At 40.7% G+C, this 15,885-nt stretch overlaps 1 protein-coding gene across 5 annotated transcripts in view; it reads right to left on the bottom strand.

Annotated features, from left to right (window-relative positions):
• Positions 1-3,281: 3,281 nt before the first annotated feature.
• Positions 3,282-15,885, bottom strand: part of LOC115207996 (diacylglycerol kinase alpha) — a 32,929-nt gene continuing 20,325 nt past the window's right edge. For 4 of the 5 annotated variants that reach the window (XM_029775677.1, XM_029775676.1, XM_029775673.1 and 1 more), the window contains exons 19-25: positions 14,531-14,595; positions 14,302-14,392; positions 8,704-8,890; positions 8,110-8,230; positions 7,953-8,013; positions 4,733-4,820; positions 3,282-4,451 (exon numbers count right to left, since the gene is read on the bottom strand). In XM_029775677.1, the coding sequence (XP_029631537.1) occupies positions 4,740-4,820; positions 7,953-8,013; positions 8,110-8,230; positions 8,704-8,890; positions 14,302-14,392; positions 14,531-14,595 (606 nt within the window). In that variant the 3' untranslated portion in view covers positions 3,282-4,451; positions 4,733-4,739. The remainder of the gene's footprint in view (positions 4,452-4,732; positions 4,821-7,952; positions 8,014-8,109; positions 8,231-8,703; positions 8,891-14,301; positions 14,393-14,530; positions 14,596-15,885) is intronic. The other variant, XM_029775674.1, reaches the window with a different exon arrangement.

Below are 15,885 nucleotides of genomic sequence, written 5' to 3'. Positions count from 1 at the left end.
TCCCTGACCAATGCCCATCTCCCCTGATTGCGCAGTTTGGCCGGGTGGCCAGCTCTATGTCACGTCCTGACCATAGTAAGCTGTTATTTTCTATGGTAGAGTAGGTCAGGGCGTGACAGGGGGGTTGTCTAGTTTTGTATTTCTATGTTGGGTTGTTCTAGTTTTGTATTTCTATGTTGGGCTGTGTTTGGGATGATCTCCAATTAGAGGCAGCTGGTCATCATTGTCTCTAATTGGAGGTCATATTTAAGTTGGTGTTTGTCCCACCTGGGTTTGTGGGAGATTAATTTTGAGTAGTGCATGTTTCACCTCTGCGTCACGGTTTGTTGTTTTTGTCTTTCAGTTTATTTATGTATTGCATAGTTTCACAGTATAAATAAAATGTGGAACGACACACACGCTGCACTTTGGTCCGCTTCTCCTTACGACAACCGTGACACTCTAGGAAGTCTTGCTGGTTACAAACTTCTTCCATTTAAGAATGATAGAGGCCACTGTATTCTTGGGGACCTTCAATGCGGCAAAAAAAATGTTGTAACCTTCCCCAGATCGGTGCCTCGACACAATACTGTCTCGGAGCTCTACAGACAATTACTTTGACCTCATGGCTTGGTTTTTGCTCTGACATGCACTGTCAACTGTGGGACCTTTTATAGACAGGTGTGTGCCTTTCCAAATCATGTCCAATACATTGAATTTACCACAGGTGGACTCCAATCAAGTTGAAGAAACATCTGAAGGATGATCAATGGAAACAGGATGCACTTGAGCTCAATTTCGAAAACCTATGTAAATAAGGTATCTGTTTTTTATTTTTTAATAACATTTGCAAAAATGTCAAAGCTTTGTCATTATGGGGTATTGTGTGTAGATTGATGAGGAAAATGTTTTATTTAATACATTTTAGAAAAAGGCTGTAACATAACAAAATGCAGAAAAAGTCAAGGGGTCTGAATACTTTCCTGAATGCAGTGTATGTATGTCTCTGAAGCAAAGGAAAAATGTTCTGGTTTGCATCATGTGCCTCCTTCGCATAGAGTTGATCAGGTTGTTGATTGTGGCCTATGGAATGTTGTCCCACTCCTCCTTAATGGCTGTGCAAAGTTTCTGGATATTGTCAGGAACTGGAACACGCTATCATACATGTCGATCCAGAGCATTCCAAACGTGCTCAATGAGTAACATGTCTGGTGAGTATGCAGGCCATGGAAGAACTTGGACATTTTTAGCTTCCAGGAATTGTGTACAGATCTTTGCGACATGTGGCCGTGCATTATCATGAGGTGAGGGCGGCGGATGAATGGCACGACAACGGGCCTCAGGATCTCGTCACGGTATCTCTGTGCATTCAAATTTTCATTGATAAAATGCAATTGTGTTCATTGTCCATAGCTTATGCCTGCCCATATCATAACCCCACCACCACCACCATGGGGACCTGTTCACATCTGCAATATACTTGCCCACACAACGCCATACACATTGTCTGTCATCTGCTCGGTACAGTTGACACCGGGATTCATCCGCGAAGAGCAAACTTCTCCAGTGTGCCAGTGCCCATCGAAGGTGAGCATTTGCCCACTGAAGTCAGTTACAACGCCAAACTGCAGTCAGCTCAAGACCCTGGTGAGGATGATGAGCATCCAGATGAACTTCCCTGAGACGGTTTTTGACAGTTTGTGCATAATTTCTTCGGTTGTGCAAACCTACAGTTCCATCAGCTGTCTGAGTGGCTGGTCTCAGACGATCCCACAGGTGAAGAAGTCGGATGTGGAGGTCCTGGGCTGGAGCGGTTACACGTAGTCTGAGGTTTGAGGGCGGTTGGACGTATTGCCAAATTCACTAAAACGATGTTGGAAGCGGCTTATGTTAGAGAAATTAACATTCAATTATCTGGCAACAGCTCTGGTGGCCATTCCTGCAGTCAGCAGGCCAATAGCACGCTCCCTCAAAACTCGAGACATCTGTGGCATTGTGTTGTGTGACAAAACTGCACATTTTAGTGGCCTTTTTATTGTTCCCAGCACAAGGTGCGCCTGTGCAATGATCATCAGCTTCTTGATATGCCACACCTGTCAGGTGGATGGATTATCTTGGCAAAGGAAAAATGCTCAGTAACAGGGATGTAAACAAATGTGTGCACCAAATTTGAGAGAAATCAGCTTTTTGTGTGTATGGAAAATGCCTGATCTTTTATTTCAGTTCATGAAACACGGGACCAACACTTTACATGCTGTGTTTATATTTTTGTTCACTGTAGTTCTAGTGTTGCAGTCATTTTAGGGAAACTCCTGAAGACCAGGGCTTCGTCCCAAATGGCACCCTCATTTGGCCTACTTTGGACCTGTCTCTGAGCGCCGTTGGGAGACCCACAGCCATTAACACCAATGGCCAACAAACACAAACCTGTTAAGTATGACACACCACCACTATGACAGCTGCCCAACTGCCATAGACACCCTTTATAAAAGTAGATTCTGTCACGTACAGCGATAACCTTCTGGTAACTGACCTTGAGAAAGGCAGTGTCACGTGTGATCCCTCTCCGGCCTCTAGGTCACCAGGCTGCTCGTTATGGCGCACACCTGTCACCATCTTTACACGCACCTGCGCGTCATCAGACTCACCTGGACTCCATCACCTCCCTGCCCTATATATGTCACTCCCTTTGGTTCCTTCCTCAGGTGTTATTGTTTCTGTTCCAGTGTTTAGTCTGTGTGTTGTTCGTGGTTCTTGTTTTATGCTATATTTATTTATTAAAACACTCACTTCCTGAACTTGCTTCATGACTCTCAGCTCACATCATTACAGAATAATGCTTCACCTAAGGGAAGCATCAGGGGGTGTTTTTTTTTTTTTTTTTTTTTGTCAGGTGGAATGACGTCGGGTCCAGGAGCCGCTACGGGCTTTCATGCCTCAGCCGGCTCGTCGGACTTCCTCTCTGGCCTCTAGGTCACCAGGCTGCTCATTATAGCGCACACCTGTCACCATCGTTACGCGCACCTGCTCGTCATCAGAGTCACCTGGACTCCATCACCTCCCTGATAACCTTCCCTATATATGTCACTCCCTTTGGTTCCTTCCCCAGGCGTTATTGTTTCTGTTCCAGTGTTTAGTCTGTGCGTTGTTCGTGTTTCTTGTTTTATGTTGCATTTATTTATTAAAACACTCACTCCCTGAACTTGCTTCCCGACTCTCAGCGCACATCGTTACAGGCAGAGATAAGAAATTGCTGTCTTTTTAAAAGATCCCTTACCATGGTAGATACATGAATACACATACTGTAGGCTATACATTTATTTCTTTAAAGAGAAAAGCCAGGTCTCTTTTTTTCTTGAGGACCGCATCTCAGTAGTTGTGGTTTGGAAGCAGTCTCACTAAGCAGAGCGATTAGGTTAGTGATAATGAGGAAGTGCTGCTTGTGACAAAGTGTTAAAGGCCCAATGTAGCTGTTTTTATATCAATATCAAATAATTTCTGGGTAACAATTAAGTACCTTACTGTGAATGTTTTCAATCAAAATGCTAAAAAAAAAAATATATATAGCTTCTTAGCAAAAGCAATTTCTCAAGCAAGAATTTTGCTAAGACTTAGGGAGTGGTTTGAGTGGGAAAGGGAAAACAGAAAACTAGCTGTTATTGGCAGAGGTTTGGTACTCTTTCTCATTGGTCTTTTAAAGAATTTACCTAATGTCTCCAGGCAGGCCAACACTGCATCCCATCAAAACCACCTGAAATTTCAGTCTGTCTTTCGAACAGCTACATGAAAAGGGCATTAAAATGTTCACAGTTTCGCAATATTATTCCAACCTCATAGTGTAAATATATGTAAAACACAGAAAAATCTAATTTGACTGCACTGGGCCTTTAAGTGAGGTCGGGCAACGCAAACGATACCCTCAGCTGTCTGAGCTGTATCCTCTACAAGAAACTTGCTGAGTAGGTGAAACATACTTAGATTTGACAGTGAACGGCATTATATAGCGACACAGACTATTGGCCTATCACGTTAATCAATATGGGTACAAAAACATTTGTGTGAAAATGCTATAGAAAGCAGATAACCAAACAGGAGATCTATTACTGTGCTGAGACAACAATAAGGCATAAAAGTAATCAAACTCATGGAATACTATGGAATTATACATAACTAATACAAACAGATACAAAATGTAATAGCAATGTAATATAAAGCTTAACATTAAGGGACTTACTCAAATCAACACAAGCCTGGGATAGTTCTGAGTTTGTTGTTATGGAAATGAGTAGAGTATCAATGTTAATCAATGGCTACTAGTGTTTCAGGAAGAAATTCAGACATGAAGAATGTTTTTACGCAAATGTTGGTTCCTTTATGGCAGTGGTCCTTCAGCAGTCAGTGGACCTCTGCTCCTGGGTGAAGTTTCCCCTAGGTACAGATCTAGGATAAGCATCCACTCACCCAATCCAAACCTGTGGCTCAGTTGGTAGAGTATGGTGTTTGCAACGCCATGGTTGTGGGTTCGATTCCCACGGGGGGCCAGTACAGAGAGAAAAAAAAAATGAAAAAAAATGTATGGTATGAAATGTATGCATTCACTACTGTAAGTTGCTCTGGATAAGAGCGTCTGCTAAATGACTAAAATGTAAATGTTAACCATTAGTGGGGAAAATGAAAAACTGATCCAAGATCAGTGTCAAAGGGCAACTTCACCCTACACCTGGACCTCTTCAGTCTCAGTGCTGCAGCCCACCTTTCCTCTACTTGAGGTGGAAGAAGCCTGATGATTTGGCAGGAGCAGCCATCAGCATGTTGGCTTGGTTCTTGTGTGTGATGTGGATCTGAACACAGGGTGGAAAATTCAGGAGGTTTTATAGTCATCCTAGTCTACAACAGTGTTTCTCTTATCCCCATACCCTCTTGTGGTAGGCAAACATTTTTGTCCTATCTCTGCACGGACACACCTGATTGAAGTAATTCAACTATTATCGAAAGTCAGGACAATCCTTATCCGGCAGGTAAACTTTACATTTTTATAGCATTATTTGAGATTAATTTTAATTTAGGGGAATTTTGTAAGGGAAATACTTGTTTTGGAATTGTTTTAATATTTGCAATATTATTAATTTCCATGTCCACTCTACGACCGGAAATGCCCTTGTCCAGAGCAAAGGATCCCAATTTCAAATTCACAAAAAATTTGTTTCAAATTGTATAAACTGGCAATAATTAATATTAACTGAAAAAAGGATCTTATGTCTTTTCTTGCAATAGCCCTCTGAAACTTTAAATAATATTGATCTCAAAACTGTGATTCCTAAAAATGTTTGGTCCCCCAAAAAATTGGTAAACTCTTGTCAGATTTGTCTAAAATCCTAAATGATTCAGGAATGAGCAGGGTCAGCTCCACAATAAGGACCATTTCTTCATGTCCTCATTACATGTAGTGCAACAAGACCGCTCATGGTCTGTAAAGTTCTCTACTTTTAATACATTTAAAACAAGCAATATTGAAATCACCATGGTCACAACCATAAACTGTCAACTCCATCTCCTTGATAGGATATACATTTTGGTTCAGATATGTTTATTTATTTTAGGGTTTATAGTCATACAGCAATGGAGGAAAAACAAAGGGATAATGTTTGCTTTCTAAAATATTGTTTTATGTTCTTTCTCTAGAAAAACATGCCAAAATGCTAACGAAATTAGCCCTGGAGCATTATATAGTGGTATAAAATGAAACAAAACTAAGTTTGGAGAGTTGAACTACACATTTGAATAATCTGTTAGAATTAATCAAATCAAGGCCTTCAAACACTTGTTGAACTATGTAAAAATTAAAAGCCTTTTATAGCGTCAGACGGAGTTGACATAAATCCATTTAGTTGCATTTTATGGATATTTTTTGGAAGAATTAGGATGTTGTTCCTTTACATGGTGTGATAGGTGATACTTTGGTCTATCAAAATATATACAGTTGAAGTCGGAAGTTTACATATACCTTAGCCAAATACATTAAAAATTCCAGACATTTAATCCTAGTAAAAATTCCCTGTCTTAGGTCAGTTAGGATCACCACTTTATTTTAAGAATGTGAAATGTCAGAATAATAGTAGAGAGAATGATTTATTTCAGCTTTTATTTCTTTCATCACATTCCCAGTGGGTCAGAAGTTTACATACACTCAATTAGTATTTGGTAGCATTGCCTTTAAATTGTCTAACTTGGGTCAAACACTTTGGGTAGCCTTCCACAAGCTTCCCACAATAGGTTGGGTGAATTTTGGCCCATTCCTCCTGACAGAGCTGGTGTAACTGAGTCAGGTTTGTAGGCCTCCTTGCTCGGACAAGCTTTTTCAGTTCTGCCCACACATGTTCTATTAGATTGAGGTCAGGGCTTTGTGATGGCCACTTCAATACCTTGACTTTGTTGTCCTTAAGCCTTTTTGCCACAACTTTGGAAGTATGCTTGGGGTCAACGTCCATTTGGAAGACCCATTTGCGACCAAGCTTTAACTTCCTGACTGATGTCTTGAGATGTTGCTTCAATATATCCACATAATTTCCCTTCCTCATGATGCCATCTATTTTGTGAAGTACACCAGTCTTTCCTGCAGCAAAGCACCCCCACAACATGATGCTGCCACCCCCGTGCTTCACGGTTGGGATGGTGTTCTTTGGCTTGCAAGCCTCCTCCTTTTTCCTCCAAACATAACAATGGTCATTATGGCCAAACAGTTCTATTTTTGTTTCATCAGACCAGAGGACATTTCTCCAACAATCTTTGTCCCCATATGTAGCTGCAAACCGTAGTCTGGCTTTTTTTATGGCGGTTTTGGAACAGTGGCTTCTTCCTTGCTGAGCAGCCTTTCAGGTTATGTCGATATAGGACTTGGTTTACTGTGGAAATAAATACTTTTGTACCCGTTTCCTCCAGCATCTTCACAAGGTCCTTTGCTGTTGTTCTGGGATTGATTTGCACTTTTCGCACCAAATATGTTCATCTCTAGGAGACAGAAAGCATCTCCTTCCTGAGTGGTATGACGGCTGCGTGGTCCCATGGTGTTTATACTTGCGTACTATTGTTTGTACAGATGAACGTGGTACCTTCAGGCGTTTGGAAATTGCTCCCAAGGATGAACCAGACTTGTGGAGGTCTACAATTGTTTTTCTGAGGTCTTGGCTGATTTCTTTTGATTTTCCCATGATGTCAAGCAAAGAGGCACTGAGTTTGAAGGTAGGCCTTGAAATACATCCACAGGTACACCACCAATTAACTCAAATGATGTCAATTAGCCTATCAGAAGCTTCTAAAGCCATGACCTCATTTTCTGGAATTTTTCAAGCTGTTTAAAGGCACAGTCATCTTAGTGTATGTAAACTTCTGACCCACTGGAATTGTGATACAGTGAATTATAATTGAAATAATCTGTCTGTAAACAATTGTTGGCAAAATTACTTGTGTCATGCACAAAGTAGATGTCCTTATCGACTAGCCAAAACTATAGTTTGTTAACAATACATTTGTGGAGTGGTTGAAAAACGAGTTAATGACTCCAACCTAAGTGTATGTAAACTTCAGACTTCAACTGTATATATTTCACATTTGTGTTAATATTAAGACAAATATTTGTGAATATTTGAGATTGGTCCGTCTTTCAAGAATTGCTGAATTAATGAATCACCAAGACCTTGATTAGTTGTCTGGTGTGTCAGTGGAGGGCTAGAAAAAAAATGTGTCTGGTCTGGTACGGGTTGGGAAATGCTGATCTCCAGTACATCACATTGTATTTCTGAAACAAAATTGAGTCAAGCGACTTGGCCCACTGCTAAAACTAACAAGCCAACATAAGGACATCAACAATGTTTATTTTAGAATAAATGTTCCTCCAGTTGTCACACTTTCTTATTCAATTGGTCATAGAGATCCCATGGCCAAACTCGCTTAAGGGGTATATTAACAACACTTACAGTGCAGGGAGGCTGCATCCAGGGCTCACCATCAATCTGCATAGGCAAGGCTTTATGTGTCCTGAGGAAGGCAACGAGATAGAGATACGTTTTAACACCAAAAGTTAAAAAGGCATAACACCTGAAGAATTGTGTATAGAGCCTGTATTAAGTCTACCTGATAGTGATCTGTGAGGTTTGAGCCAGTCTGTGTCCAGCCCTCTTCAGCCCAGAATAGATCTGACCCATCTCAATCGCACCCTCCAACCCCACCACCTCAATCCGCTTGTCACTTAGGTCTGTGGGGGGGAAAGAAAACAGGAAAATATATTGTCAATAGCAGACATTCATTCACATACATAGTGACTTAACTACTGTAATACAAATTATATCAGAATAATTTGGTGGGTGCTTATATTGGTCCTATTTCTTGCATGTACAAGTGTGTGTATTAATACGTATGTGGAGAGTGGGGTCATGGCCAGAGTCTGCCATTATCAACGGCGACCCCGGAGCAAATAGGGTTCAGTGCCTTGCTCAAGGGCAGATCAACAGATTTTTCACCTTGTCAAGTATTCGAACTTGCAACCTTTTTGTTAATGGCCCAACGCTCTAACCACTAGGCTACCTGCCGCCCTCCTAAAATAATACCATACGGGCTGTGTAAGGAGAAAAGTGACAATATTACATACAATGCTACAGTAAACATTGATATCACTAGGCAACAAAATAAACCTCCAACAATGTATGAGATAAGCATGCCCTAAAGTACCTTGTGAGCTCATTTTCAGAACGTCGTGGTCAGTGACGACCTCAGGTGACCTCTCTTCTGACATATTGTCTCTGTCTGCCTTCTTAGCCTCACCCCACAGGTTGGAGCCGCCGTGCATGCTGGGTATGTTGATGACTGCAAGGCCCTCCAGAGAGTGACCGCTCAGGTCCAGGGGTGTCCCACAGCACTGAGAGATAGACGGACAGACAGACCCGGTCACAAACGGGTAAAGAGACTAAATTAATTATTGCTAAGACTATCTACAGTGCCAGGAAAAAGCATTTGCCCCCTTTCTGATTTTCTCTATTGTTGCATATTTTGATACAGAATGTTATCAGATATTCAACCAAAACCTAATATTAAAAGGCACCTGAGTTCACAAATAACTACAAAAATGTATACTTATTTTATTTAACTAAGAAAGTTATGCAACACCCAATTTCCCTGTGTGAAAAAGTAATTGCCCCCTTACACTCATGGCTGCATTCCAAACACTTAAAAGACACACCCTATCTCCTCAGCCCTCAAATTAAGTGGACACTTCTGATGACGTATCATGATGTCTGACGAGTATACACTTGCAGGGCAAGGGGCGAGGGAGGAAGGAATGATTTTTAAATGGACCGCCCATGCCTGTAAATTCGTCACTCATTTATCCCACGATGATTGTGTTTTCAGCCACCGGTAGCTTACCGGTGCTTTATATGTGCTACAGTCAACTATGATTGCATGTCTACTTATAGTAACTATATAATTATTAATATACGCCTAGTGTATGATAGCTAGCAAATTAATTAGCTAACTAACGTTAGCCTGCCTAGCTACTTCTGAAGAAGGAAAAACATTTATTTATACAATTTCCAAAAACTAACTAAACATTTTTATGAGACGTATTTGTGCATTAGTAGCACAATTTCTAACTTATTTACAAATATGGCCGCGGGGATTCCCCCAAGAGCATAGGGCTCAGGGTTTAGGGCCGAGGTCTGTCTACTTTGAGTTTGAAACGCAGCCAATATCTGGCTGTGCCACCTTTAGCTGCAATGACTGCAACCAAATGCTTCCTGTTGTTGTTGATCAGTTTCTCACGCCGCTGTGGAGGTATTTTGGCCCACTTTTGCATGCAGAACTGGTTTAACTCAGCGACATTTGTGGGTTTTCAAGCATGAATTGCTCGTTTCAAATCCTGCCACAAAATCTCAATTGGCATTAGGTCTGGACTTTGACTAAACCATTCCAAAACTTCAAATTTGTTGCTTTTTAGCCATTTTCATGTAGACTTGATTGTGTGTTTTGGATCATTGTTTTGCTACATAACTCAGCTGCACTTCAGCTTCAGCTCACAGACAGATGGCCTGACATTCTCCTGTAGGATTCTCTGATACAGAGCAGAATTAATGGTTCTGTCTATTAAGGCAAGTATTCCAGGTCCCCAAACCATCACACTACCACCACCATGCTTGACTGATGGTATGAGGCTTTTACTGTGGAATGCAGTGTTTGGTAGGTGAGGTGAACGAATGATCTCTGCATGTGTGGTTCCCACCGTGAAGCATGGAGGAGGAGGTGTGGGGGTGCTTTGCTGGTGCAACTGTCAGTGATTTATTTAGAATTCAAGATAGACTTGACCAGCATGCCTACCACGGCATTCTGGAGTGATACGTCATCCCATCTGGTTGGCGCTTAGTGGGACAAGCATTTGTTTTTCAACAGGACAATGACCCAAAACACACCTCCAGGTGTGTAAGGGCTATTTGACCAAGGAGAGTGATGGAGTGCTGCATCAGATGACCTGGCCTCCACAATCACCCAGCCTCAACCCAATTGAGATGGTTTGGGATGAGTTGGACCGAAGAGTAAAGGAAAAGCAGCCAACAAGTGTTTAGACTGTTGGAAAAGCTTTCCTCATGAAGCTGGTTGAGGTCCACAAGACTTCTTAACAGCTTCTACCCCCAAGCCATAAGACTCCTGAACAGCTAATCAAATGGCTACCCAGACTATTTGCATTGCCCCCTCTTTTATGCTGCTGCTACTCTGTTTATTATCTATGCACAGTCACTTTAACTCTACCAACATGTACATATTACCTCAATTACCTCGACTAACCAGTGCCCCCGCACATTGACTCTGTACCGGTACCCCCTGTATATAGCCTTGCTATTGTTAATTTACTGCTGCTCTTTAATTATTTGTTACGTTTATTTTTTATTTATCTATTTTTTACTTAACACTTATTTTTCTTAAAATTGCATTGTTGGTGAAGGGCTTGTAAGTAAGCATTTCACTGTAAGGTCTACACCTGTTGTATTCGGCATGTTACAAATAAAAATGTATTTGAGATAATGCCAAGAGTGTGCAAAGCTGTCATCGAGGCAAAGGGTGGTTACTTTGAAGAATCTTGTTTAATACTTTTTTGGTTACTACATGATTCAAATGACGGGCCAAGCAGGTCTCTTCTTATTATTGGTGTCCTTTAGTAGTGGTTTCTTTGCAGCAATGTGACCATGAAGGCCTGATTCATGCAGTCTCCTCTTAACAGTTGATGTTGAGATGTGTCTGTTACTTGAACTCTGAAGAATTTATTTGGCCTGCAATTTCTGAGGTGCAGTTAATTCTAATGAACTTATCCTCTGCAACAGAGGTAACTCTGGGTCTTTATTTCCTGCGGCGGTTCTCATGAGAGCCAGTTTCATCATAGTGCTTGATGGTTTTTGCAACTGCACTTGAAGAAACTTTCAAAGTTCTTAAAATTTTCCGGATTGACTGACCTCCATGTCTTAAAGTAATGATGGACTGTCATTTCTCTTTGCTCATCTTCTGTATACCACCCCTACTTTGTCACAAACTGATTGGCTCAAACGCATTAAGGAAAGAAATTCCACAAATTAACTTTTAACAAGGCACAACTGTTAATTGAAATGCATTCCAGGTTACTACCTCATGAAGCTGGTTGAGAGAATGCCAAGCATGTGCAAAGCTGTCATCAAGGCAAAAGGTGGCTACTTTGAAGAATCTCAAATCTAAAATATATTTTCATTTGTTTAACACTTTTTTGGTTACTACATGATTCCATATGTGTTATTTCATAGTTTTGATGTCTTCACTATTATTCTACAATGTAGAAAATAGTAAAAATAAAGAAAAACCTTGGAATGAGTAGGTGTATGCAAACTTTTGAGTGGTACTGTATATATTTGTTTTAGCTATTTATTTTGCCTGTGTTTCAGCCTAGCTCAGTGCTTTCTATAGTGGTGGGGCAGCCAGTGGGAAATACAGAGCTAAGGGGTTAGTAATGTTCTCTAGTTAGTTGTGCCGTGATTGGCTCAGTGTTCTGTCACTCATGGGGACACTATGTCACCGCTAAATCTACAGGGAGAGCTCGAAAATTAAAGTCCCTTGGGTGCTGCCATAGATTTACATTAGACGTACCCATCCAAGAAGGCTCAAGGTCATTGGCCACAGATAAAATGACGTCAAATCACGTTATATCTACCGTAGCTTTGATTGGACTGATCATGTCAACATCATACTTTCAAAATCTTAGCTAGACAAGCAGTCATCATCATTAATCAAGTCGACAGTCTACTGGCAAATCCTTTTCAATACCTGTCATTTGAAGATAAATTATAGATAAAACACATCGGCCATAAACATTACACAACAAGTTGGAAATCGCAAATTCAGGAATCAGTGTCTAACTGCAAGCGTTGCAAAGCAATCACTAGCCTGCTATTCAGTGGAGAGGGTGTGTGGTCCAAGTCTGGGTTTAAGGGTCTCTTTTCCAAGCTTAAAAAGGATAAACTTTCACAATCAACACCACGGGCCAGAAAAGGTTGAATACATTGGCCATGTTGTCAATCCAGCATGAATTCTGATGCGTTCAAAACAACTGGAAACTCGGAAATCTCATACTTCAGTGAGTTCAAGACAACTGGAAACTCTGAAAAAAAATTGTGCCGACTGGGAAAATACGGTTTGAACGGTCATCCAACTGGGAATTCCAAGTCGGGAACTCGGGCCTCTTTCTAGAGCTCCGACCTGAAGATCACTGACGTCATGATTCAACCTTGTTTTATTTTTTTGAGTTCCCAGTTGTCTTCAAAGCACCATAAATCCAGAGAATGCCAGACATTGATGACAAAGTTTGATGACAAAATTTACCCACAAGGACTGCCACGCCACCTTCCTGTTCAAGTGAGCACAGCACAACAATGTGAGTCCAAAAATGTATTGTATGCTGCTGCATAAATGATGTAATATGCCAGGGAGATATGTATACTGTAGCTAAGAAAGTAATACTAAGTGTATGTTGTGTAGTAAGATGTTAGTAGCTCATGTGCATCACCCTAATAAGATGGTCTATTTACCCCTCTTAATTTCGCCTGCTGTTCTAACTTGGTGGTCCACATGTAACCTATAGCCTGTTTTAGAGAAATGTAATCATTGAATATTGTATGAGCTTTCATTGTCTGCTTATATTCCCCCTTTATTTATCCTTCGGTTCGGACTTGGTGTACATAGACAATACTGTAAAAACGGCCCATGTGCTGAATTCTGTCGCTGTACATTTCAAGTGCTGAACAAATAGTTCAGTTCATATTGACTACATCCGTCCTAGCTCACTCATTAATGTCTTAATCGAAATTACGGATTGCCTCTTATGCGCTCATTGTCAGTAGAAACCACATTTGTTTAAGCAAGTCAGCCATTTCAGTTATGTTTTTTAAAAAGGCAGTAAATGAGGTTGAATGAACTGTTTCGCTGCCAGACAAGGCTCCGCTGATAGCCAGGTGTAGCGGTGGAAAGGATTCACTCCATGGTGCTGAAAAGGATGACTTTATGTAGGGCCTAACAGTTTGTGGGTAACCTTTGTCGCCAATATAGTGGAATTAATGTATTGTTTAGTTTTGTTTTGTGCCGTGGCTTTGCTGGCATGCATCATAAAAAAAAAGTTGAATTTGCCCCACAAAGAGTTACATGATAAAGTCGCAAGTGGACATGGGTCCCATTATGCCTGGCGAAAACCAAACACTACATTCCACAGTAAGAACCTTATACCAACAGTCAAGCATGTTGGTGGTAGTGTGATGGTTTGGGGATGCTTTGCTGCCTCAGGACCGGGAAGACTTGCATTAATGGAAGGAACCATGAATTCTTCTCTGTATCAGAGAATTCTACAGGAGAATGCCAGGCCATCCGTTTGTGAGCTAAAGTGCAGTTGGGTCATGCAACAAGACAATGATCCAAAACACACAATCAAGTCTACATGAAAATGGCTAAAAATAAACACATTTAAAGTTAAAGGTGGCACAACCAGTTATTGAGTGTAAGGGGGCAATTACTTTTTTACACAAGGGCATTGGGTTTTACATAAATTGTTTATGAAATATGAACTGTGTTATTTGTTCACTCAGGTTCCCTTTATCTAATATTAGGTTTTGGTTGAAGAGCTGATAACATTCAGTACAAAAAATATGCAAAAGTACAGAAAATTATAAAGGGGCAAATACTTTTCACAACACTGTACACTTAAACTATGGTAAGATCCATTTAACCACAAACTAAAATAACTAGGATTCAAGACTCTTCAGTGTTCACCTCAATGCTGAGACACTCCTTTAGCTTCTTGCAGGAGGCGGAGATGGTCTCAGAGGTGGCAAACTCAAAATACCACAGTTTGTTCTTCATCCTTACAGAGAAAACAAAAAGCACATTGTTTTGGGTCAGTGCTCAGAGATAAACAAAATCACACCCAGCCATAACAGATTTTTCACTCTATGCACTCAACACTCTTTTGTTTGATCCTTGACCTTTCAGTCACTCTCACCTGCTGTTGAACTTCTGAGGGTGCTTCTCCCTCATGGAGTGAAAGCGGTGTGCAATGGAGGCATCCTGTCAATTAACCCATAGTAGCATTTACATGTGTTCAATAAATTAAATAAATCTTTATCTCCACAAAAGGGCAATTTGTAACAATAAGAAAATAAGAGCACAATGACAAGAAAAATCACAATCATATACAGTGCCTTCGGAAAGGATTCAGACAGACCCTTAGACTTTTGACACATTTTGTTGTTACAGCCTTATTCTAAAATGGATTAAATAAAATAAAAATTGCAGCAATCTACACACAATATCCCATAATGACAAAGCAAAACATTTATGTTTTATATTTTTTTGCAAATGTATAAAACATTTAAAACAGATACCTTATTTACATACGTACAGTTGAAGTCGGAAGTTTAAATACACCTTAGCCAAAAACATTTAAACTCAGTTTTTCACAATTCCTGACATTTAATCCTAGTAAAATTCCCTGTTTAAGGTCAGTTAGGATCACCACTTTATTTTAAGAATGTGAAATGTCAGAATAATAGTAGAGAGAATTATTAATTTCAGCTATTATTTCTTTCATCGCATTCCCAGTGGGTCAGAAGTTTACATACACTCAATAAGTATTTGGTTGCATTGCCTTTAAATCGTTTAACTTGGGTCAAACATTTCGGTTAGCCTTCCACAAGCTTCCCACAATAGGTTGGGTGAATTTTGGCCCATTCCTCCTGACAGAGCTGGTGTAACTGAGTCAGGTTTGTAGGCCTCCTTGCTCGCACACGCTTTTTCAGTTCTGCCCACAAATGTTCTATGGGATTGAGGTCAGGGCTTTGTGATGGCCACTCCAATACCTTGACTTTGTTGTCCTTAAGCCATTTTGCCACAACTTTGGAAGTATGCTTGGGGTCATTGTCCATTTGGAAGACCCATTTGCGGCCAAGGTTTAACTTCCTGGCTGATGTCTTGAGATGTTGCATCAATATATCCACATCATTTTCCTACCTCATGATGCCATCTATTTTGTGAAGTGCACCAGTCCCTCTTGCAGCAAAGCACCCCCACAATGATGCTGCCACCCCCGTGCTTCACGGTTGGATTGGTGTTCTTTGGCTTGCAAGCCTCCCCCTTTTTCCTCCAAACATAACAATGGTCATTATGGCCAAACAGTTCTATTTTGTTTCATCAGACCAGGACATTTCTCCAAAAAGTATGTGCAGTTGCAAACCGTAGTCGGTTTTTTATGGCGGTTTTGGAGCAGTGCCTTCTTCCTTGCTGAGCGGCCTTTCAGGTTATGTTGATATAGGACTCGTTTTACTGTGGATATAGATACATTTGTACCTGCTTCTTCCA

Source organism: Salmo trutta, chromosome 14, assembly GCF_901001165.1.
Source record: "Salmo trutta chromosome 14, fSalTru1.1, whole genome shotgun sequence".
NCBI classification, from domain to species: domain Eukaryota; kingdom Metazoa; phylum Chordata; class Actinopteri; order Salmoniformes; family Salmonidae; genus Salmo; species Salmo trutta.
The sequence above is the reverse complement of the archived record's forward strand: the minus strand, read 5'-3'. Positions and strand labels throughout refer to the sequence as shown.